This window comes from Balaenoptera borealis, assembly GCF_965194805.1.
Source record: "Balaenoptera borealis genome assembly, chromosome: 3".
Classification (NCBI taxonomy): domain Eukaryota; kingdom Metazoa; phylum Chordata; class Mammalia; order Artiodactyla; family Balaenopteridae; genus Balaenoptera; species Balaenoptera borealis.
In genome coordinates this window covers 168,339,433-168,365,719 of record NC_138866.1, presented here as the reverse complement: position 1 = coordinate 168,365,719, position 26,287 = coordinate 168,339,433, and the positions used below count along the sequence as shown (strand labels likewise).

Below are 26,287 nucleotides of genomic sequence, written 5' to 3'. Positions count from 1 at the left end.
AATGCTCCTGGAGACGTCCCAGATAATCCCAATTCCATCTCAGGCACAAAGCTGGAAAGCTAGGGTTCCTGGGCCTCTTCTAAAAACCTAGAGCCCCAGCTAAAGCTAAACTGCCCCACTGTTTCAAATGGTGAGCATTCTGGCTTTTAAAACCCTGTGTAAATGAACTAACTGCCTGGTTTAAATAGGGGCATAATGATTAACTATGCTTTTATAAAGCATTTGTAGTTGGAGGGAACTTAAGGGATTAGTCAAGTATGCTACAGTAATTAAGGTAATTTCTTCTGACAGCAAAATCACACTCAAAATTCACACAAATAATATCCTTTTGTAGAAAATGAATGCACTCACTCCACAAACTGCAACTTGCATGATTGCATCAAAGCCACCTTCTGGAGAATCCAAATTTCCAGATATGCGCTGTTTACCAACAAGTTCATTAAATACCTCCCCTTTATCAGTAAGGCTGAGCACATTTTTATAGCTAAATGGGCTGGTGCAGTTCTGTTCACTTGTGCAAGGGTTCCTGAGTTTAGCTGGTGTTGTGCTAATGTAAGGCATCACGGTTTTCTCCACAAATGAGCCAAACCCTGCGAAGGAAAATGCACACACAGTGATGACAGACGGAGGGTAGATGGATGGATGGATGGATAAACTGCATGAAAAAAATCAAGTACATTACCACCTGTAAGTCAATCTTTTTCTTTAATAAGAAATAATAAGGGTTTTAATAATTAGGTTTGGAAAGGAGATCACTGTATGAAAAATCCAGGTCTGATGTGAGATTAAGGCTGTATAGGCAGGTGTGGTCATACTAACTAGTAATGAAAAAAACTGTAATCAACATGTTTATAAAATATATCAACAAATCAATGCATAAATTCCTGTGAAAACATGCAAGCATTTTATTACCTATGTGGTGTAAGGTGTGTCAAATAACGTGATAGCCTACAGAAACAGAGGAACAAGGAGGCGGAAAAATTATTAGATGTGTGACAGGAATATCAGTTCTCTCTCAAAAAAAAAAGACTAAAACCTGGCCTATTTATCTCACTTGCATGTGGTGAAGAACAAAACTGCCAGTATTTATACAAATGAAAACTATTAATTTTCTCAAAATTCCTACCAATTCGGAAGTCTGAAGTAATCCTCCTCATTTCATTCATCAAATCAGTTCCAAGACTTTTCACATTCTCCAAGTCGTCTTTCATAGAGTAGGAGAGGTCCATAAGGTAGTAGAGATCGATGGGATAGTCTTCAGCTCGCTTGAATTTTAATGTAAATGTCTGTGGCTCCCCTAATCAAACAGAGATTAGAAAATTAGCTTGCCAACAATCAAAAGCAAATGAGAAAAACCAAGGAAATTCGATCGATAAGGTACACACTATAAACTGTGTGATGGACACAGTGTTTACAAAATCCTGGGCATTCCACAGGTTACTGAATCAATGGATGTGTGCTCATTTCAATCACAAATACTTAAAATGCCACGCCCCGGGGATGGTGAAAAAGACAGCATTCCCCATCCACAGCAGGCAAGACAGGCAAACAGTGGGTTGATAACTATGACAGAAGAAAACAGACAGCCAGAACGACATAAACTAGACTGGGTGGGTGAGGCAGATACACTACAGGGGACACCAGACTTTTTAGAGACTAACGTTATAGTGTGAAGACTCTTCTTTGTTTAATGGGACGCACTATATGCAGTGAATAACATAACCTGATTTTCACTGTAGAAAACCTGAAGAATAGTTTTAAAGATGATTATAGAGACAAAGAAACTTGTTAAGAAACTATAGCAAAAATCTAAGAAAAAGATGATAAGGATTTGAAACAATGAGGAAGGAGAAGAGATGTACCAGAGGTGTGAGATATAATCCACTCAGAAAATACACGAGAAGGAAGAGGTCTGGGTGAAAAGTCGTTAAATTTCTAACTTGCAGATTTTCTCTATATAGACTTCTAGTTGACAGTTAGATAACTGGGTTTGGAGCTTAAAAGTCTGTGTTACAGCCCACAAATGGCTTTAAAGCCATGAGAGGAAAACCAACAATTAAGTGGACTACAAAGAGGAAGGAAGAAAAAAGACACAGAAAGGAGACTGGAAAGCACTGTTAAGAGATACGAAGAAAAGTAGGAATGTTATCGCAGAAGCTGCAAGGGGAGCATTTCAAGAAGCTCGAAGGCATCGCTTGGATCGCAGGAAGGCTAAAAAAAAAGGCCTGACGAGGGTCCACCAGGCCTGGTGGTTCCAGGTGCCAGCAGAGCTCTGCCAGAGCAGCTCTAGAAGTGGAAGGCTGCCGGCACCAGGCTGGAGAGAGAGCAGGAGGGGAAGGGGCGGCGGGGAGGCAGGCACAGGACAGTCCTCTGAGAGGAAGGGGCAGGAAACTAGAAGAGGAGAAAGGGGGCTTGTTTTGTCTTTCTTTTTCCCAGATGCAGGACTGCTCCAGATTCTTTTGAAAACCTTAATGTTATCAATACTGAACAAAAACAAAGGAAAAAATAGATTAAAATGTTGTCTTTATATTATGTAATTATACCAGAAGATGGACATTTTTATCTTTAAAAACCCATTAAATCTAATACTTTCTGAATCTTTAACAGAATTTACACTAGACACAGGTAACATTTACTTCAGGTACATGTGTCTTACAAACTGTTATACCTGCAAAAAATTTCTAGAAGTTAATGTATTCAACATTTCTATTTGAGTGTCAGTCCACATGTGAAAACGAACCCTCAACAGAAACTTACAGAAAGTTGTCAAAAAGCTCAAGTAGACACAAAGGCATTCATAGAATCAGATTTCTGTACCTGATCGTAACTGCAAAACCAACTGCTGTGGTTGGATCTGAGTAATATCTTCTGGCTGCAGCTTCTCTGCTGTTCCTTTGCTACGGTTGGTGACATTTTTATTTTTCTTTATATCTTTGGAGCCTCTGGGATTTTCAATGTCATCTGGATGACAGCCCTTCTTTTTTAAGGCTTCTAAATCATCACATCGAGCAGAAGTAGGCATTCCTTCTTGTAAAAATGTCTAAACGATGTGTAAAATATAGGTATAAATAAAAAGTATAGTGGTCAAACCTTTTACATCATCGTAACTGCAAATAACTAATTAAATTGCAAAAATCAGGTAACACATCTAATGTATTTCATTTCTGGTTTTTAAACAAAATGCTCCCTTCATCCAAACCATAATAAACAAAACAGATAAAAACAAAAATTTTTCCTTGAAAGTAATACCGTTATTGCTAATATATTACTAGTACCATATTACTTTAGTAATACTTAGAGGACTGACCTAAGTGTACATTTTAACCATTTCATGTTCAAATTCAGAGTATCTACTCAAAGAAATTTCTTTTGTGAAATTACTTATTTAGCATGGCTAAGAGCCACTAATAATATATATAACCAAATATCAGACAAATATTTTTTCCAAAATTTCCCTGAGAAAAATTCTTAGGGTCTCTCATATTATGTAGCAGCATCCTTCAGGATACTTTGAACAGCTCAATGTTTAGGGAAAACATGTCACCCTAAAACCTTTCTTAAAAAGGAGAACAAGAAATTTACCACAAATTTAGTAAGTACTCTTGGAGGTTTAAAAATATTTTAGGTATTGGCTATTATTGTAAACAAGCCTTTTAGAACTTACTTTTTAAAAAAAACATAGTACGTGATTATATGACAGGGTCAAAAACATATATAGGGTGAATTTTTTAAAAATAAAAAAAGTTGTAATGGTACCTGTGGCATGGGCTAAAATTTCCACTAGTGACATGATTTTAAAATGTGCTATTATTATCAGATGACTGACTAAGTGAAAGCAAAAACACTGCTGTTAAGATGCATGTAAAGGTTCTAAATACGTTTTTCATAAATGTGAGGAAGGGGAACAATGACGGTGTATTCATGTATATGTGTGTATATCATTTTAAAATGTGTACTCCTAATAGACATTTAACTTTTTCACATATACCCCAAAAAATTTGTATTTAGTTGGCCAAAAATCTTTTTTAAAATCTTGACATTGGGAAAATGAGGAAATGCCTTTCATTTGGGGTCACTTTATGTTTTGTATGGTTGTCTATTATCTACCAATTTCATGGTGCTGAATAAAGTGAGGATATTTATATACAAAGATTACAAAATGGTTTTGATCAGTTATTTTTTAAAGGAAACATAGTACTAAATGAGAGCCTTTCTGTACTTAGAAAAACTGGAAGGGAGAACCATGGGCCCGACGGTTCAAAGCTGCACAACTTTTATGTGTGGTCAAACCTAAAATGCTGCCAGAGCACAGGGGCCCAGTGCAGGATCCACTTCCAAATATTAGCCAATCCAGGAAACTAAGATCACAACACTCAAGTAAAATATCACTAAAGATATCCCAAAATACCTTTAATAATTTAAGAATTATGCCACAAAGATGGCTAAATTATTGAAAGAATAGTTAGGCTAGGATAACCCTAAACCCCAGATAAACTGTGACCCTCATAAAATGGATGCTGTTGTGGAGAACTGCACGTTCCACTATTATAACCTTCTAAGTGAAACTGCTTTAGGTTCATTTGATCCTTGTAAGAACACAGATAAAGGAGGCAGATCATGCTCATTTTCCAGGTAAGAAAACCAAGAGTTTCAGTTAAGTAAGCCTAGTCCGAGACAAACTCAAGGCACTCCCTATTTCCTTCACTGTCTCCAATTTAATTCCAGAATACCGTTTTTAGGAGAACAGAAGGTGCCAGTAGAAAATTTTTAAAATAACAAAACGAAAACTTCTCATTTTGCCTTTCATAGGTCAAATCATACGAAATATCTGACATTTGACCAGTAACGCCCACAAAACAGGCACCTGACTGCGGGGTCAACTGCCTGAGTAAAAACAAACAATAAGCCTTTGACCTTCTGATATTATTCACCTGTAAATAAATTATATACCCTCAAAATGACTTCCCGTTACCTCCAGTACCAACTTAGCATTCATCTGTTCATTCATTCATTCAATATTTAGTAAGCTTTGTGGAAGGTACCATGTTAAGCAATGTACAGAGACGACAAGAATGAATAAAATTTAAAGCCTAACCTCAATGGGCTTTGATTAGGATGCAAATCAAGTGTATATTAGTTTAATTAAGACACAATTAGGCGGGTTAATGTATACCTCTCCCACCATAGAAAAAGGGAAAAATCTAGAACAGTCCAATGAAATGGCTAGAGGTTTTTGGGAAGCTGCCCAATAGAAACAATGCACACTACAAAGGGGAGCTACGTATGTATTTTTCAATTGTCTAGTAGCCACGCCAAGAGGAAGGAAAAAAAGAAACGGGAAATTAATAATATATACAAAATGTCAGTGATTTCAAAAATCATTAATGTTGAAATGCTAAGTCTTCAATCTCTGGCATGTATTTAAGGCTGACGGCAATTCTCAGTCTGGACCACCCGTATCTCAGGTGCTCAACAGCACCACACGTGCCTAGCGGGCCCCGTGCCGGGCAGCACAGCCCCAGAGCATCACTCAGGGCTACACACAGAGCTGACGCTCCTTCAGTCAACAATGAGGAGGTGAGAAGTCACATCGAGCACTTCCCAAGGGTACAGTTTTGGGCAACACTAAATGACTAGAGGATAGATGGAAAGACTTGAACAATCTTACTTACTGAATTTGTGCACCATCCACAATTTGGCCCTGCTTGTATGCACTCTCCACATGATTTGGCATTTGCTTTTAAACATCTATTTTCATCTGTCAGGAGAAACAAAGAACAGACCACTTTACTTGAAGTTTCAAGAGAGAGAACAGTGAAAAATCTGGATCACAATGACAAATAATACAACATATACAAACGTTAAATATAAACACTATGAACCTCGTTACTAAGCTGATTCAGACCTACCCCCAAGAGAGAGGTGATTTTGGATCATCTTGGCACAGAGAACCATAAAAAGACACAGTTATCTCTCTTGTCTTCTATAGCAAAGACTAGGTACCCTTAATCTATACATTTGTCCTTTTTTTCCAAAGGCATGATTTCAGGCTCTCTCATGTTGGATGGTCATTAATTCTCAGGAGTGTTCTTACAACTGGGTAAAAGTATTATTTCTCTTCATTTAACTCATCCCGCCACACCCATACCCCACCCCCGCAAGCAGGCACTTTCATTTTCGTTTGTTAAATACTTGAAAAGTCCATATTCATCCAATCCACAACCCCTTGATTTCTCAGGTCTGTGTTCAAAGCACGCCATATAGCTCTTTAAATCCGTGTAAGGGTCAGCATGTCTGCCGTGTGCTAAGTGCTAATATGGACTGTCTCCAATGTATGTTTTCTGATTATAAACCTAACACACGCTCATTATAAAAAATTTGGAAAATACGTAAAAGTATAAAGAACAAACTAAAAATCACTCAAAACCTGCTCACTAAGAGATAACTACTGTTAACATTTTTTGTATATTTCTTCCCAGTCTTTTTTCTAAGCAGATAAATAAAAAAATAGCAAGGAAGCAGGCATATACAGACATTATTTAAATGAAATCAAGGATATATATTTTATATACTACTTTTTATACTTAATCCAAATGTTTCATTCCAAATTCTTCAAAAACATGGCTTTAATGATTACATATTCCATTATAATAATGTATCCTATTTAATGATGGATAAATTTAGACTGTTTTTAATTGCATAGTTCACACATGCCACACGAACCCTCCACATATATACACATACATGCATATATATATGCACCCACTCTGATGACCATTCTTGTAATGTAAAACTCTGATTATTTCCTTATCACAAATTAAAAAAAAAAAAATACTGAGGCAAAGAGTATTAACTTTTAAAGATTCTCAATACACACTAACTTCTCTGCAGCAGTAACGTTCAAATGCACACTCCCACAAGCAGTGTACACACACCATTTCACCACACCCTCAACAAGAAACACCTTTTTAATGCAAAGATTTTTTTTAATTCATTTAACAGGTATAAATAAGAACATCAAGTTAATTGTCAGTTACTGAAGGTTTCATTCTTTTTCGTATTTTTACTGGCCATTTCTTTTATAAATTTTCTGTTACATCTTTTGCAAATTTTCTATTATCATGTTCATCTGTTTTTATTGGAGCTCTACATTTGTAAGTGAAATTAAATCCTTATTTAGTTTCTCATTTTGTCGATGGTGTTCTGACACATAGATACTTTGGTTTTTTATGTTATTGCTGGTTTTATGTAATTTAAATTTATCAATAACTTCCCTTGCGGTTTCTTTCTTCATTTTTCCATGTGGTAAGTCCTTCCACCCTAATATCAAACAATTGTTCTATGCAGTGTATTTTTTGAGATTTGGAGAACAGAATTGGACATCCGTTATTCCAGATGTGGATGCACCATGGTTTATAAGAGGATTAAATATATTTTCAGTTTTATTTTTCATTCCTCTCCTATATGACGCCAACATTTTGCAAGACTTTTGATCAAAGAGCAAGAACATCTTCTGGAAAGCCAACTGTTCCTGCTTTCATTCTTTCAGATAGTAGTGGATAGTTCATAACCCACTGCTCTACACATTTACTTCGTTTCCTTCTAACGAGGTAACGCGCCTTCGCTCTCTCCACGCTCACTTACACACTCTATGACACTCCCCAACGAGCTCTGTGCAGCGCATCCTATTCCCGTTGTCACTCTGGGGGACTGGTGGAGAGCCTGAGAAAGGGCCTTGCAGGCACTGGAAGGGCCCCGCCCTCAACTCTGAGGGAGGTGAAGCAAGGCTTTCAGAAGGAGCAAGACGACCTGATGTAGGTTTTTCCAGGCATCTAAAGTGGTCAAAAAGTGACACAAGATACTGAAGTGAAAAGACAACTATGAAACTTTTTTTACCTGTTTGGCCAAACACATAGCAAACTGAACTGATCAATCCAATCCAGAAAATCAGTTGTAAATTCATCTGAAATATAAAATGTACCATGTTATATTAAGGAAAAACAACATATAAAGCCTAATCATTCCCACTCACCTGACCGTCCGCTGATTTTATAAGCGTAATGCATCTTCTTCCCCAGCCCTTCTCCACACTCAACATCCACCTCTCCCCCCAGTACCTCATCTTCCACTCCAGAGTCCCAGAATCCACTCTTACTTTTCTCCACATCAATTATACATTAATATTTAATTAACAGTGCTCACAAAAAAAAGTGTCAAGTATTCCTGCACCTAAAAGCTATTAAGTCTTTGTCCCATGGAATCTCTATTACCTCCTGTGACTCCTAGGGGGCCAAACAGGCATATCCATATGCCTCAGTTACCTCAACACTGAACCTGTCAAAATCCCGAACCTGTCAAAATCCTGATCATGTCATCCCCTTGCTTACAGCTTTTCAATAGTTTTTATTTCTTCTAAGGCTAAGACCAACATCCTGCACAAGGCCCCAACTCAATTTTTGAGTTTGATGTCCTGTAACTATTTCTTAAGAAAATCAACTTCTGTGCATGGAATTAGTAAAATATTCAGTTCAATTTCCTACAATTTCTAGATCTACAAACTACACAGAAGTGGGGGAGAGGGACATAAGAAGACCTGAAAGAGGCTTAAGTGTCTTTTAGAATCTCTAAAGAAAAATTAAGAGTCTGTATATTAAGCAGGATACCTCAAACTCCAACCATTAGGTATGTAACTGTTTTCTGTGAAGCAAAGTTTTCACAACATTAATCTACACCTTACCAGAGTTGGTCAAAGACGGCTATAGCCACAGGTTGCTGACCCTGTCCCTGAACTACTTCTACTGCTCTTGGGCTAGTAGCCAGTCTAATATTATGCATGAACCCCTGCCCCTTCCGCAAGAATGCAAAAACACCAAAAGCAGATTATAACACCCCCCCACCAAGCAAAGTTTAGCTTTACTACTTAGCAAAGAAATATAAATTAAAGCAATGTAAGGTAAACCAGCAAGCAGAAAAAAAAAAAACAAAAGTTTTTTAACCCAACAAAACAACAGAACAAAGACTTACTGCAGATGGCTAAGAGAGACCAGAGATGGCTGTAAACCGGTATAACTTGGGGGAAAATAATTTAACAATCTCTATCAAAAAGCATTAAAACTGTTTCTACCCTCTGACTTAGTGAATGAGCTACTAGGAATTCATCCTAATAATTTAAAATATAAAGTGATACACATGCTCATACACTTTCAGTATAGACTCTAGCATGTTTATAACAGACAAAAGTGCCAACGTCCCCTAGAATGATGGGGAAAGGGCTAACTGTATCAACTTGATGGACTACTAGAGTCAAAAGAATAAAATGTAGTAACATCAGAAGGTTTATAGAATAACTTTTGGATGCAAAGAACACATTAAGATGACAGGTATGTAAAAATAACAGTATATAAACGTATAAAGTAACCAAAGAATCCTGGAGATGACAGAGTTATAAGCATAATATAAGGACAATGGGTTCATTTGTTTTTAAATTGTTTTAGTGTTTTCTTCTTTTCACTTTCTTAGTAAAAACAATTACGGCAGGGTACTGTGTGGAATTTTTTTCTTTCTTGGTGAATTTCCTTTAATAAGGAAAAAAAATTTCTTTCAAAAACCCTCATTTTCAAGGGCTTACGTTCCAGGATACAATCCCACAGCTCCAAGAATATGCTTTAAAGTTATGCTCTGAGCACCCCTGGGATACTGGGTTTCCTCTGCCAAATGCTGCTCACATTTTCTGGTTTCCCAGAGAAAAGCAGTATGAATAACTTGCACAGTCATCCACTTTGCAACCGTGCTCAGAGCAGCCAGTTCTGTTATGTCACAGCTTTGCTTACGTTATTACTTGTGACTGCATCCAAAAGCCCAACAAAAGCTGCGGGTCACCGAAGTGTGAAATGCCTGACAGTTCACCTTTTAAGGCCTGACTAAAAGGTTCAATGTGTAACAAAATCCATGCAGAGTATAATTCTAAACAATTCAAATAATGTTATCAATTCCAAAGCTATGATTAAAAGGACCTGGAACAGTAAGACGCCCGAAGAAATGCGTGACTGTGATGAATGGAGCATCTGGGCAGTTTCTACACAAAGAGAACAGAACGAATATTTGTTCCATGTATGGACTCTAATACGTGTGTCTTCAGGATACAACTCAGGTCACCTTAAGGACCACTAGACTACCTTGGGGAACCTTTCAAAGTTACACAGCTCAGAGAAGCACCACTAAGATAAAGTTATTTGGTAGCAGAAAAAGTTTCCTAACATTCTTAGGTCCCGTAGCTTTAAAATACTACTTTAATACCATTTTTCTTTTCCTTCTATAAACCTTGATGTGCCAAAGATCAGCCTCCTGAGGAAGCAGGCAGCACAAGGGCTGTAGAGCCACCAAAAGGACCAGGGTGGAGGGCAGCCCGAGGCCAGCAGCAGCCCCGCCAGGGCGGTGGCCAGGCCTGCAAAGGGCAGGCTTTCTCCCCGGGAAGCAGAGAAGCCCTAGGAGACAGAAGACGGCGGCAATTAGGGATAAAGGAAAGCCATGAGGACGACCAGGCGGAGACAAGAGCAGTGAGGGGCGGCCCTGAGGAGAGCAGGCAGCAAAGAGGCGGTGGGGCGAAGGGGGCAGGGAGGAAGGATGGCACCCCAAGAGCCCCTGAGACTTCAAGCCCCTGAGACTTCAAGACACCGGTCAGTGTGTGGTCCAGGGAGAACCCCAGGCCTGAAAACCCCTCTCCTGGGAGGTGGGGCCTATACCCCAGGTGACTCTCAGCCGAGAAAGGTGCCCCAGGAGTGTCCCCGCGAGAGCACTCCACACAGGACAACTCCTGAGGAGAGGCCACCAGGGAGAGATGCCTTCAGGTCCCGTCCTCATCCTAACTTGCACTGTCTTCATGATCAAAGGTCTAGAGATAGTTGTCTACCTGGGTCTCCTTCTCCCTCCTCCACCTGTGTAACTGGGTGTCCGCTTCCCACCGTGCATGTGAAACTGCTCTTGAAAAAGGAAACTTCCCAGGCCTATCCTACTCTCTGCATCCATTCATCCATTCATTCAAAACTTTAGTGCCTGCCTACAATACGTACCTGGGGACGTACCTCAGTTTACCACCCAACGAATTTACACAGCAACACTCACTAAACCTCACTGTTCTTTATTAACACACTCTATTCCCGAGAACTTTACTGGCTTCTCCCCTACCTTCTGGACGTTCTTCCTCGGCCAACTCTGTCAGGCCCTGTGCCCTACTGGAGATGCAAAGATCGCTGTCTCAAGGAATTTTCAGTTCAAAGACAAAAAATACAAATAATTACAATGTGATATGGTGGTTTCTATAATGAAGATAAGGACAAAGTGCACTGAGGATGCCAAAATCTGCCGGGGCAAGTTCAGAAGCTTTATGGTGGCTCAAACCGCAGCCTCATAGGAAACGGGTAGGCACTGGAGAGAAACACCCCAGGCAAAAGGTCTGCACGTGCAAGGCCACGGAGTCCTGAGAAGAACTGTAGTAACTTCTTTCCAATCTTATCACTAAACATACATGTTTGGGTGACTTCTCTCTCTCCCTCCAAACTGGAATTGATTTGCTCTAGCTTTACAGAAAAAAGACTAGAAAAAATGTATTTATACGTTATTTGTAGTTAAATCTGGTCAGTGGGAGGAGTGATTATTTTATCCCTGTAATTTTCTACAGTAAGTATAAATTATGTTAAAATCTTAAAATATCATAAAGGCCAAAAAGAATCTTAAAGTACTTGGGTATTTCTGAGACCTAAATTATAAGCTGGAAATAACAGAAACCGATACCAGCAAGGCAGGAGGTTACAGTCAGGTTACAGAGAGCCTTAAATGCCATTCACGTTAAGAGTTTATATTCTATTCTACATGTAGCAAGGAAGCGGGAAAAAAATGGCACAGGGTAGTAACATGACAACATGTAAGTGGCAGAGAATCAGTGGGGTAGAGGATGAATGGCAAGACAGGAGCTACTGGACAGGTACAGAACTTCCTGCTGAGGTTTCAGAGTAACAGTGGACAAGACGAATCAGAGATTAGGAGGGATCTGAGTGTTGCTTAGATAAGGAAGATGGTTGCTTAGATAAGTAGGGTGAGAGAAGAAGGGAATCATCACTTTCAAATGAAGAAGACAGAAGGAGAACGGAGTTAGGGGAGAAAATACTGATTTTGATTTAGAAATATGGAATGTGAAAGGCCTGTGTGAAATCTAGGAAAGATACAAACTGGGAAATTAAGACCTATGGGCCTAGCTTTCAGGAATTCAGGGTTAGAGATACATACCCAAGAGTTGTGGATGGCAATGAAATTATGAAGATGGTTGAGACTGTGAAGAAAAGAATACTAAGGAAGAGAGGAGAGCTGCAGGCAGACACGAAGAGAGTGATGCAGCCAGGCCCCCCCTGGAGCAAAGAGGTGTGGAGCACAAGGGGCATATTCCCCTGAATAGAGGTGCAGCATCTTTCTCTAAGTCAGGGCAGGGGGTAAAAAGCTGAGCGAGTTCACGCATGACAGCTCACGTTTTTTCCGGAAATAGGAAGCAAGGACAAGTGCTGGGAGAAAAGGGGAGGGGGGAGTTGGAAGATTGAAGAAAATCAAGAAGATGCAACAGGATTATAGAGCAATGATGAGGGCCCAGCAGGTACCGGACACCCCAATCTATAAAGACGCATTTCTCACACTCATCTCACCTGAAACTACCTGTTAAGCGTCTGCCCTGACAGGTTCTAAGCTCCAAGAACACAGGACCCAGAAGTACTTGGCATAAAATCAATGCTCAAAAACTTTTGCTGAAATATGTTAAACTGTATGACATTTTTCTTGGACATTATTTAGAAGCCCAGGAAAGAAGAGTTTCTCAGAATTAGTTACTATGCAGACCCTCTTTAAATAGCAAACAGTTACTGTAGATACCCTAGGGATAACAATCTTCAGTTCACTTAAGTATACGCAAGCCAACTTACAGCTAGATGTAAAATGCCTCATGCTCCAGGCTCTTGTACATTACGAACCACAATTCATTTACACATACAAACAAACACAAACATAGGCACTGAAATAACATATATATATATATATATATACTCAGTTATAAGGTGGTCAACCAGATAATCCACATACTGGTTGCTTATTATTATAATTATTTGCACAAAAGCCCAAAATTTTTAGAAATTCTTGTAAAAACACTCAAATCGCTGAGACTACCTCCCATGGGTCCTTAAACTCCAATTTGAAACTGCTGCATTAATTCCATTGTTTACAGAGCAAGTGCAGGAGGAGGAAGGGGTCAAAGCAGTGGCAGCGCTGACAAAACATCAACGAAGAGAAGAGGTCAAAGTCAAAGGCCTAGAGATCAGGGTGCAGATGACAGAAAGGGGCTAAAGAGCCGGGGGTAACATTTCAGGGGCAGGCAGTGTTGGGTAAAAGGTCTAGGTGAGGAGACAGCTATGGGAACTGGTTTAGCTGGGATCTGTTCCCAAAGCAGAGCCTGAGATAAAAGCATGTGTGCTAGCAGCTCACTCGGAAGGTGACCTGGGAACCAGAGAGGTGCTGAAGAGAGCAAGCCAAGAAGAGAAAAGGCCGGGGCGCTTTAGCTACCACAGTGGGTGCCTGGGGGCTTGGTCTTACTGAGAAGTTCTGAGAAGTGTATACAGTTCACCCCCTGAGAATCCATAGGTTCCATTGGCGGATTCAACCAATGACAGATGGAAAAAAAATTTTTTTTAATTCCAAAAAGTTCCAAAAAGCAAAACTTGAATGTGCCCTGCACAGGCAACTATTTACATAGTATTTACATTTTATTAGGTATTATAAGTCATCTAGAGGTGATTTAAAGCATATGTGAGGAAGTGCATAGGTTACATGCAAATACTACACCATCGTATAGAAGAGACCCGAGCCTCTGTGGATTTGGTCGGGGGTGGGGCAGACGGGGCGTGTCCTGGAACCAGTCCCCCTAGAATACCAGGGACAACTGCAGAAAGTGTGTCCAGAGGAGGACCACCGTGAAGACACACGTCTGTCAGCTCGAGTCCCCACAGGGAGAAGTTTGCCCCAAGGGTGTGAACTGCACCACACTTCCAAGAACAACAGTGTAGCAGCCCAGAAGGCTGCTGCCAGCTTCTCATCCTAGGGACAGACAGGGCTTGCTGGAGAAGCCCCAGGGGTTGAAAAGACAGAAGCACCTGAGGCAAGATGCAGTCAGCCAGAGTGAGTCACAGAACCGCTCTGAGCAGCAGCGGCCGGACCCAGAGGCGGCCAGGAGGAAGTGAGGAGGACAGAAGAGGTTCCTAGTCCAGCGCTCAAAGCCACGGGAGTTGAAAGAGCAAGTGTTAGACCAGAATGTGAGAAGTATCACCTGCATGAACTCCTGAGAGCCTCAATGATGGCAAGAACTGGGGAGGGGATTTAAGCCGGGTGATTCACATACAGACATATACATATATTAAGACAAGCACAAACAACCTCTGTTTAAAAGATTTAGTATTTAAGATGTATGTAACTCTTACCCATCTACTACAGATGTGTAGTAAGGCTGACCTGCCTTATGAACTGTCATCTTGTATAAGTCAATTCTCCATGCCCTCTGTACCTAGCACAGTATCTTAATATTTAATAAATAAAGAATCTAAAGATAACTGCAGATATTCTGAGGTTAAAAAAAAAAAAAAAAAGTAAGCTTAACGAGGGCAAGCAGAGTGCTGTGCCCAGCACCGTTCGCTACGGCGTAGCAGAGTTCAGAGTGTGGACCGTGGGGCCAGATGCCTGGACTGAAACCTCTGATCAACCCCTGACGAGGTAGGTGACACTGGAGAGTTATTTAATCTATGCCGCGGTTTCTTCATCTTTAAAATGGGCAAGGTAGTTCCTACCTTATAGGGGTTATGTGAAGTTTAAATGAGTTGTAAATATAAAGCATTTAAAACAGCATCTGGCACATTGTAAGCACTACCTAGATGGTACGTGTTATCATTATTACTACACATTACAGCTGGAGCTCAACAACTTGATTCAATAAAGAAGTAACTATGTTTCAAAAAGGAACAAAATTGGGTCATTTGTAGAGACATGGATGGACCTAGAGACTGTCATACAGAGTGAAGTAAGTCAGAAAGAGAAAAACAAAGAGCGTATATTAATGCACATATGTAGAATCTAGAAAAATGGTACAGATGAACCTGTGTGCAAGGCAGAAACAGACACACAGACGTAGAGAACAAACGTGTGGACACCAAGTGGGGAAAGGGGGGGTGGGATGGATTGGGAGATTGGGATTGACATATATACACTAATATGTATAAAATAGATAACTAACAGGAACCTGCTGTACAGCGCAGGGAACTCCACTTCGCTGTACAGTAGAAACTAACACAACACTGTAAAACAGCTATACTCCAATTAAAAAAAAAAAAAAAAGTAACCATGTTTGAATGTTTTGCTTTTTTTTCAATCATAATTATAACCAAAAACTCTGAATTGACCCATGTTAGGTGAAACACAAGATATGGAAGAAAGGATAAAGTGTAAGGGTTAGAAAGAACACAACTGCGAACAATAGATGAAGGTTGATTTTTATAGCCACTCAAATATTATTTTGATATGACATCAAAACCTTATATTGTATATAATAAGATTTAATCAGATGCTAATTATTATATTAATTAGATACTAATTATTATGTTAAGTATAATTAGATAATTATTTTAGGTTCCACATTTAAGTAGGATTATTCTACTTTCTAACAATTATATTTAGAACAAATTGCATGTAAAACAATAAAAGCAGAAAAACCTCAGTGCTCTTTATTACTACATTAGATAAAGCACAGATATTTCTGAATGTTAGTATCACGAATCACCTTAAAAAAAGATCAGGGTGGAGGATAACATACCTAATACAAATAGAAATAGGGAAGAATGACTTGAGGCTTCTTCTGTCATGGGGAAGCAAATCTAGGAGAGGCTAAAAGAAAGAAGGAAACTGCCCTGAAAAGATATAGGAGAAACTTGGATCAGAAGCTTGTACCAGTTTGGTTCACTGAGGGACTGCTGCCCGCTGAGGACTACTTAAACAGGAGATCTGCTCATTCAGAAGAGGCCGGACGAGGCGCACCAGGCGCAGACAAGAGTAATACAGTAACTGAGGTTTTGATGATTTAAGGTAATTTGTAACAGAAAGTTATCTTACTTTTATTCCGCCACCTTCAAATGACTATAATGATGACAATAATAAAAATAATAACAGCTAACTATCTTCTCTAAGTAGCTCTACAAGGTTGGGAATGATATTACCTTTGTTTTATAGATGAGGAAACCAAACCACAGAGAGGTTAAATAACTTCTCCAAAGTTGCACAGGTAGAACTGAAACCAGACCATCTGAATTCTGAAGCTATGACCTGACTTTGGGCTCCATTAAACTACAATTTTTTGAAGGCCTACTCAGTCACTATTTTAAAGATAAAAGAACATCCTTCTACTGTTAGAACTGACTCAGAGCACAGAACTGGAAAGGACTTAAAATGTCCTGTGAGTTTATTTCTTAGTCCTTCAAAGTGACTGGAGGCCAACAAAAGTATTTTAATTGTCAAATTTCATGAGTATACCCACAAGTTATGGTCTCATTCCTACAAAAGCATTTCATCCTAATATCATTTCTTACTATGCTTAATTTTATCTAAAGGGTCATAATTCATCCCTTGAACAGTAAATAATGTTAAACACCTCCCCGAAACAATCTCCTTTTAGTGGTTAACAACCTCAAATATGTGCAATTGTTCCCCTTGTCAAAAACTGTACATAATTATTTTTATCTCCACTGTAAGCTCATCTTTATTCACCAAGGTTAAATGTGGTTTTATGAGCTGTTCAAACTTTTAAATACACACTTATTACCCATTAATGTTTTTAACAATGTGACAAATCACTCATTTGGCATTTCTTTTTACATTTGCAGATAAAATCTTCAGAAATTTTATAAGTACTTTATTTGTAGAAATTAAACAATTACACTTGAGAGAAAAATTACTTTTAAAAAAATGTGGTGAGTTACATTTACTTCAAGTTTTAAAATTAGGTGCCCAGAAGCCAACTATGCCCAAAAGGTCATAGTACAAAAGGAAGTCATCCATAAAAGATTTATTCCTACAAAATCTTTGCACAAGAACACATTTTTATTCAATACAACTAATTAAATTCAAGTCAATAAATACCTATTGCATAGCTACCATGTACCAGACACACAGATGACAAAGCTGGGAACCCAGGAGTATTCGAAAGCCCAAGCTTTCAATATAAGTAGGTTTCTAATAAGAAAGGTTAAGGGTTCTCACCAGTCAAATACTCTCTTCCAGAGAACAGAATATGCTTCCTTTTTTATATCCTAACATTTTAAATCCTTTCACCTTACTGGTGAAAAAGATTCAGATACCTATACTGAGATATATTATAAGCCTCTCCTAAAAATATAATAAGGTTGGATTCATCTCAAGTCTGTACCACCATCACTATTTTCTGTATCTGCTTTTAAAAGGAAGAAAATAAATAGTCCAATAATAGATTAATATCTACAAATCAACACAGTCTAGAAAAGGAACACGGAGCCAAGCTGAAAGCCTCAGGGAATTACCGTGCAGTTCATTCTGCTTCTCCCCACACAGAGCAAGCAGATGGGAGAATGTAAACGGAAGGAACTCTGAGAGCCTGCTCTTCTCTGTGCCATCAAATTTGAGAGTGAGAGCTTGGGGATGAATTCCTCCAGGGCAAGAGCACCTTTTCCCCTTGCAGGAAGAACAATTAAAACTAAACATTTTCCCCCTCTCTCTGGCAGGAAGAGGTGCGTGGTAGTGACCATGGAGGTGCTTATGGCCCAAGTAATAAGCTAGAATTAGTGATTAACAAAACTTAGCAGAAAAGATGAAAGGGGGAAAAGAGAGGGAACAGGAAAGAGAGGAGGTTGAGTACTCCAAGGCAAAGACACAACACCCCCTTTGAAGTCCTTTTCCACCCACTGTGGTCGATAAATAGTAGTCTGAAGTAGAAAACTTTCTAAAATTCACTACTCCCACCCAGAAGAAAAAAAAGCTTTTTTTGAGCACTGACCCCTTCTTGCCCAAAGGTAGTAACAGCCTGAGTTGAGTTCCAACAACAAAGGTTCAACTGCTCCAAAGCTACAGGCTTACAAAAAAATTTGCAACCTGAGAACAGGGCTAATATTTTAATTACAGAGTAACGGACAGAACAAAATTCATCATTAGTGACTACTCTACCCACCTTCTCCAGGAAAACGAGAACATGAAAGATCAATCATCACCACCCACCACACACTGCAACGGAAAGATAAAGAATGGACATACTTCTAGTGGGCAAATAAAAAGCCTCAAAGATAAAGAAGCTGGAAGTGGGGAGAAATAAGGGCACGGAACTGAACATCTAAGAAAAACTTCTACAGCAGAAAAAGTGGAAAGAAAATGAAGAATCTTCTCTGAAAAAAAAGGAGAATGAACTCATTATGCTCTTCAAGGAATTTAGAAAATCTCAAATAGATTTAATAGCAATCAGAACAGTAAAACCACAAAACTAGAGGAAAAGTATAAATTTAAGTTGAAATCCTCTATAGAACTCAGACACATGAGGAACAGAATCAACATGACAGGAAGAGCAGGCTTGACCACAGGGAATTCAAAATAAGTCAAGGCAATCAGAAACATTATGATACAGCTAATAGTGATCCAATAAGTAGATAACTGGTATACCACCACCACCACCTCCCCTATCAAAAAGGTTATAGCCTTTACATGAGGCCAAAAAAAAAATGAATTAAGCATTAAATTCCAAAAACTGGTGAAGGGGCACAAAATAAACTCAAAGACTGCAAAAGGACTTAAAATACAAGCAAAAAATAAACAGTTTAAACAAAGCTATTAAGGCGTAATATTAAGGGCTGATCCAAAATGAGCATGAAAAGTTGCCTGAACTTAATTCTTCCGAGATCCTCCTTCCACTCAACAGATATTACTCAGCAATTGATACATTTCAAACCAGACTAGTGAGCTGTTCCTTCTTTACACTTGGCTATGTCTATAGATTTTGCCTTTCCCTGTGAAGGGAAAAGAAGCATAAGTTAGCAACTGCTTTGGTTGAGAAATTTTACTTTGGGGCAAGTTTACAAAGGTAACTATGAATGGAGCTAGCAAAAAAAAGTTTACCATCTTAATTAATGGTATCAAAAAGCACTTAAAAGCAAGATTTGTTCCACATAATTTCAATTAAGGAGAATTGTAAGTTATGTTTCCTTGTGTAATTTTATCTACTTTTTAGGTAGGTCACTCCAAAATTCTTACTTGATCCAAACTTTAATAAATTTTGACCATATCTTTTGTCACATCTCTTCTCTGCCCTGTACTGGATTGAAACAAACATAGTGCTGAATATATTTTAAATACATACATATATATATATATAGAGAGAGAGAGAGAGAGAGAGAGAAAATGTTTTAAAGCCTAACTAAATATAGGTAGAAATCAATTAATTTCTCACTTTCCTCAGCACTAAGATGGGAATAATGTCTACCTCAGAACTACTGCAAGGATGAAATATTACCATGAATGTAACACAAATATCTTTACAGTGACCTACAGATTACAGCTTACTTGATTACTGCTTCAACTTATTCACTGACTTCTAAACGTAAGAACCTGAGTGACTACATAATTAATGGTTCGAAATCCTTTTAAACCATGCTTCTTTAGTAAGCACAAATCCACTCCCTATTGTGTTCCTGTTGTGCTTTCCTAAAATAACATAATACTAAATGCAACTTTTAAAACTACAATCTCTACCTCCAACAATCAGATATGACCCACCATCACGCCTTCTAAGAAGCAAAAAAATTACTATCTGAAATAAATAATGAACTATAAAATATTGGAGAAGTAATTACTCCTAATTTCACAAAGACTATGAAAGCTTAAGTTATTTACAGATTCCTTCAATAAACATTTATACAGGGAAATGTGACCTCCATACATCAAATGGTACACAATTTTTCATGCAAATGCTTTCCTCATCACTCCACTGAAACTACATTCCCTACAACAAAATAAAATATTAATTTTTCTTCTACCTTTCTGAAATTTTTTTGGCCTTCATTGGCTCTTAATCTCTTCACCAACCACCATAAGCGAATTAACTACTCCTTTTTTTGTCCCAAAAGATATTCTTGATAGTGTCTAGCGCAGTAAATGACAAACCTTCAGTGACGCTCAATAACACAGTGTTGTTTTAATTCAAATTTCTATTATAACTAACTGTAATCATGTCTGTGAACCACACCAGACTAGAGCTGGAGGGCAAGAATCCAGGCCTTCATTTTATACAGCCTTCATTTTATGTATATATATTTATACTATAAATGCATATATACTTATATATGTATGATTATATATCAAAGCAGTCAAACAATATTTATTTGCTAAATTAGACTGTATTCTCCCTTCTAACTATACCGTCTTTTGTCTTTTCCTCAAAATCTATTACAGAATATTACCTGGTACAGTACCTTGTGTAAAACATTCCGTGGTATTTGCTATGTTTCCCTAGATTGAACACAACTTGTCCCAACTAGATAGTATCCTCAACAGAAAGGTGCACGTCAACTTCTTGATCTACATCCACTCAGCACTGCACTGCTCAGGGAAGTGGCACTCAGTACACTGACGGATTAAAATGTCATGGACGGGACTTCCCTGATGGCACAGTGGTTAAGAATCCATCTGCCAATGCAGGGGACACGGGTTCAAGCCCTGGTCTGGGAAGATCCCACATGCAATGCAGCAACTAAGCCCGTGCGCCACAACTACTGAGCCTGCACTCTAGAGCCCGTGAGCCACAACTACTGAGCCCGTGCTCCGCAACAAGAGAAGCCACCACGGTGAGAAGCCCGCGCACTGTAACGAAGAGTAGCCCTAGCTCGCTGCAACTAGGGAAAGCCTGCACGCAGCAACGAAGACCCAACGCAGCCAAAAATAAATAAATTTATTTTAAAAAAAAAAAAAAAGGCATGGACAACAGAGCTCCATCCGGACCAGAGAGCTAACAGTAACCCACTTGGCTCGCCAGCACTGGCAGCCTTCTCAAAGCCACGACTTGGCACAGCACCTATCCTCTGGGGTGAGGGCAGGAGAGGATGGCTGCTCACGGGAGAGGGAAGACCTGCACTCCGCAGGGCCAGGTCATGTGACAGCTGGCCTTCAGCTCTTCGGTGACGGAGAGAGAGAAACCAAAAGACCACTTTATGGTGCAGATGCAGAAACCAAAGCCCTTTCCAGGTGAGGTGTTCCAACAATTGTCCCAGAGAAGTTCAGGCCCAGCCTGCCCAAAACCCAAGTTCCCCAATCAAGAAGCCTTTGCTACATCCAACTGCTTACCTAATTATGCTTCTCTCTTCACCTCAAACATGCCCATCACAGGAAATCCCTGAAAATATCCAGGTCACTCACTTAGCTATCATAGGAAGGAATCAGAAATTCAAACAAATTGGGGAAGAAAAATGCTTTTCTAGATTCCTTTTCCTCCACCCGGCCCATGACTGTGAAAGTGTTCCCAGGGCCTCTCCGCGGCCCCTTTTCACTCTACACGCTCTCCAGTATTTTCATCTGCAGCCTAGAGCGTCAACTAGTACTTACAGACTAGGAATTCCCCAATCTCAGTCTCCCAGCCCGACTGCTGGTTTTAAGCTCGCAATGGGCATATTCCACTACACCCCAGCTGTCTCAGTAGGATGAGTTCAGCACTCCCCTCCCTCCAGGCGACCAGCACCACCCCCTGCTGGTCACGCTGCCTGCCTCGGCCGAGCGCACCTCTTAAGCAGAGACGTAGGCCACTTCAGTTCCTTTCTCCTCTCTTACCTCAGACACCAGGTCTGACCCGTCCTCCCTCCGAAATAAGTAGTCCTCGTAGCCCCACCCAAGGCATCCCCACACCAAGGATCTCCAAAGCTTTTTAATACTCACCTTTATTATTAAAAAAAAAAACCCTGAGCATACATGTACTCCAAAATATGTATTTACTTATAAATTAAAATACATGTACTTCTACAGCAATACACTAGACATTATAAACCATAATAAAAATTTAAACTTTAAAATATGAGATTAAAAATATATATAAAATTAAGTCTGATATTTTCTTCCTACACTCCAGTGAGTTATTTTATACATCCCTGGGGTCCAGGAAACTGTACTTTGGAGACTGTTTACTGAGATTAGTCCTATAATTGTGTGTTTACACATGTATGTACTATGTATATTTGAAGCAGTTTTTCACTCACATACACACATTTCATGATGAGATGATATACACATGCTTTAGCATACTGCTAAATATAGCTAACCTTAACCTTATCTTCCAAAGCCACAAACCGAAAACAAAGCTTAGAGGTTTTTTTAAAAAATTATTTTATAAATAAAACTTAACTCTGTAAAAGTCTCATCATTAGCCATCTTTAAAAAGATGAGAAATTTACAAAGTATAGTTTAGCTCCTTTTGCGTACAGCTCCTGAACAAGAGATACCACATTTTTTTCACCCATCTACTGACATATTCGAAGGCTGCTAATGTTCTGGGGGTTTCATGGACTGCATCTCCTGTAACCTAGATACATACAATTTTTTCAGTTTTCTACAGCTATAGATACTGCTATCATTTCAGGGTTCTGAAGACTAATGTACTCTTCCCTACTAATACTCCTATAAGCCCACCCTCCGGACCCCGACTCCCACCTCTGCAATAGCAATATAAAAGGACAAAAATCCCACAACATATAACCAGTCAGAATAGACCTGCTAACACAACAAAAGATATTTACATATTTGCACAATATGATCTTCTAGAATTCTACGGACAACCTGACAGATCCTAACTCTCCATGCAGAGTGGGGAAATCAGTCCACATGAATCCTCTCAGATACTAATTCAGCTTGTTACACGTTCAGAAATGTCAATTCTCAGAACTCCAAAGTTCTGAAACTTTTACCAGTTAGATGTTTCATCTCATCACTCCAGCAGAGTAGTTAAGAACAAACCAGTGCACTTACAAAATGATTTAAAATATATATATTTTCTTCAGATAGAATATTATATTGCCCCCGACGCTGTAAGCCACAATTTATTTGGCAAGAAGCCAAGCAATGAAGCTATTAAGCGGCAAGCATCCCATGAAAACTAGCACCACCTGAAACTGTTAATTTTCACTATTTTATAAAGTAACCAGATGTCCCCAGTTTCTCCAGGATTTAGGGATTTATCGACCCCAATATAGAACTACATGGTCATTCAGTGATGCTAATTTGGGGCAGCTCTTAATTATACTGACCAGAAAGTTGAGGAGAAAGCCACCTAAATCCAGTGATTTTCAATATTGCTGATTCTATACTTTGCACACACAGAATATTGAGAAAATAATCTTAATAGAGAACTTAACATTCTTTTAAAAAGAATCGACATTACAAAAACTTAAAATTTTAGGTCTGTGAAGTCAACATACATGACTTAATTTGGAGTTTCTTTGCTTTCTATTCACAGGAGTAAAGTATTAACCACATCCCGTCTTCTTAACTAGGGAATGAATTTTAGGGTGAGTAAAATGGCTTTCTCCTCAAACGCCTGTAACCAAAATATTGATTTGTTTCATGTGTTTTCTATTTATCAGTTAATCATCTTCAGTCCCTCATTTATTATTAATCAATGAACTAACATTATTTTCAAATAGAACATTTTAGTGGGACTCTTTAAGTAAGCCGTGACCCCGTGGGCCTAGATGTCCACAAATCTAGAATAGGTAACTTGCAACTAAAATCCCTTAATCATTTCTAAAGTGGTCTATTACACAACCTACTGTAAAGGCTGAATGTAGTTTAAGAAAGATGCCTAATCAAAATTCAATTAGCATTTGTTATTTTTGTACAATCAAAACAACAATAAAAAATAATCCAGTAATTCTACCCACCTATTTCTGTGGAACGCAGATCCAAAGAAACCTTACTAATAACATTACCAATCACATGCTGAGACTTTCTAAAAAAATCTTTTTAATACACCAAGAAGGAAAGAAAAAGAGTTAATATTTATTGAGGACCTACTCTAGGTGTCTTCCATTTTACATTTGCTTTTCACTACACCGTACTTTTGCAAAGTTACTTGTGGTTCAAACATCGGTTGCTAGACCCCATGGGTTGTCGTCATACAGCTGGATGACCACCTACGCTCCCTGTGCCTCAGTTTCTTCATTTGTAAAATAGGGATAAAAACGGCACCTACCTCGTTGGACCGGTTCCGGGATTAAATGAGAAAATAAAGGTAAAGTGCGTAGAGCTAAGCTTGGCCCTTACTGTCGTTATTATAACAATTACTAGTTTTATTATTAGTGTAGGTATTTTTCCCATTTTACAGATGGGGAATTGGAACCTTAAAAAGCGTAATTTACTAGCGCTAGGTTTTGACTCAAAAGCACAAATCTGATGAAACAAAAATTGCTCAGGCATTAAATCCTGGCATTCTTAAAAATACAACTTGTTCTGAAGCATTAAGGAACGGCACGAATCAGGCACAGGGCGGGCATTAGCCCTGGACACCGCCGCAGCGTCTACACCCAGCATTAGGGGAAAGGGCCCACAGGACGCGCCGACCCCGCGCCCCGTTTCCCGGCGGCTCAGCGACGCCCCAAACTCAAGACTGGAGCCGAGGGTGAGTGGTCCCCGCGTGGAGGCCCGGCAGCCGGCGGCTCGGGGCAGCCGGGGTCGAGGCCGCTCCCCGGACGCCGGCCTGCGGAGGCCCGTCCGCGCCTAGCCCGCGGGGTCGTGCCCATGGCCGGCGTCCAAGCGGGGGGTCCCGGCCCCGGGCCTCCGCGACCGCGGCTCGGCGGGGCAGCGCCCGGGCAGGCCAGCGCCCTCCGACGCCCCCCGACCGGGAAGGTCCGTGAGCGGGCGCGGCCCGACTTCCTCCCCCGCCCGACGACTGGAATCCGCCCCGAGGCCGCGGCCCCCACGCCTGCCCCGCGGCCCCGGCCCGGCCGCGCGCCGAGCACGCCGCCCGCCCGGGCCCACCTTCTCCCGCGGCGTCCGGCCCCCGCGGTCGTCTCGGCCTGTGCTCCGCGGCTGCCGCTCGGCCTGTCCCCACGGCTGGCTTGGCCTCCCGGGCTCGGGATCGGGCGCGGCGGCGGCGGCTCCGCCTCCTCCTCTCGGGCGGGAGGAGGAGACTCAGCGGCGTGGGGCCGCCTCCCGGCAGGAAACGACCCCCGCGGCACCGCCTCCCAGGCGCGGCGATCCCGCTCCTCAGGCCGCCGCCGCCGCCCTCTCCCTCCGGAAGCGCATTCCTCCCGGGCCGCGTCAGCCGCGCCCGTTGGGGGAGGGGCGGTGCGGGACCGGGGGAGGGGCGGGGGCGGGGGCCCCCCCCGGGACAAAGGAGCGGCCGGGTCGGGCGACAGACTCCGCCGCGGCCTTCGCGGTGCCTCAGTTTCCTCTGCTGCCGGGAGAGGGAGGGTTTGCGGGGCCCTGCGCACCTTAATATCCTCCCGTGAGGGAATTCCGGAGCCTCCTTCTCGGCCTGTCTTAGGTGCTGCTTCCCCAAAGCCGCACGTGTGTCCGGCCCGCGGTCCGTCCGGCTGGCCCAGGACTGCCCGGCTTTGAACCCTGGAAGCCCTGCCTCCGGGGAGCGGCCTCAGTCCCCGACAAACCGAGACACTTAGTCACTCACCTTGCAAGGCTTCGTGGGACCAAAAACGTTTCCCTTTGGGAAGGGAAGTGGCTAAAGCCGGTATTATTTTTCTGGCGTGAGGATTTGCTTGACTTATGTCTTTGAGAAAGGGGAAGACTCGGGGAGGAGGTGGGTGCCAGGAAAGATGGAGATGAGGAAGGTTTTAGAGAAAAACTGGTGAGTTGGGGAGCAGCTTTTGTTAGGTTAATCGGGAGCTCCATTTATGGGGAACAGGGATGAGAGGGAAAAGTTTCATCCTCGATACGGTTTCTGTTCATCCTCACTTTTCTGAGTAGGTGGACAGGGGGCTGGAGAAGGCACATTGAAGAGAAGTGAAACATTTCACTATGAGCATGGCTGGGCGCATTTTGATAAGAGGATTGAAACTTGTGCCAACCGGCATCATACTGAAACCCGGTAACTCAGAATATGCTGCTGGCAGGCTGCCATTCTGTTAGCAGAAAATGTGTGTTGCCACGTGGTGAGCTGTAGCACCCTGTTGGGCACAGAACTTGAATTATTAGATTTGTGAAACTGGTG

The 26,287-nt window shown here is 40.8% G+C and overlaps 1 protein-coding gene across 4 annotated transcripts in view; it reads right to left on the bottom strand.

Moving 5' to 3' along the window:
- The window catches only part of ITGB1 (integrin subunit beta 1), a 43,261-nt gene extending 17,514 nt beyond the window's left edge, over positions 1–25,747 (bottom strand). Inside the window, exons 1-6 of one of the 4 annotated variants that reach the window (XM_082385404.1) lie at positions 25,554–25,747; positions 7,897–7,963; positions 5,673–5,758; positions 2,818–3,040; positions 1,127–1,297; positions 352–590 (exon numbers count right to left, since the gene is read on the bottom strand). In XM_082385404.1, coding sequence (XP_082241530.1) covers positions 352–590; positions 1,127–1,297; positions 2,818–3,040; positions 5,673–5,758; positions 7,897–7,963 — 786 coding nt within the window. In that variant the 5' untranslated portion in view covers positions 25,554–25,747. Of the gene's footprint in view, positions 1–351; positions 591–1,126; positions 1,298–2,817; positions 3,041–5,672; positions 5,759–7,896; positions 7,964–25,098; positions 25,274–25,553 lie in introns of those variants that run through there. The other 3 variants (XM_082385402.1, XM_082385401.1, XM_082385403.1) reach the window with 3 other exon arrangements.
- Between the last annotated feature and the right edge of the window lie 540 nt (positions 25,748–26,287).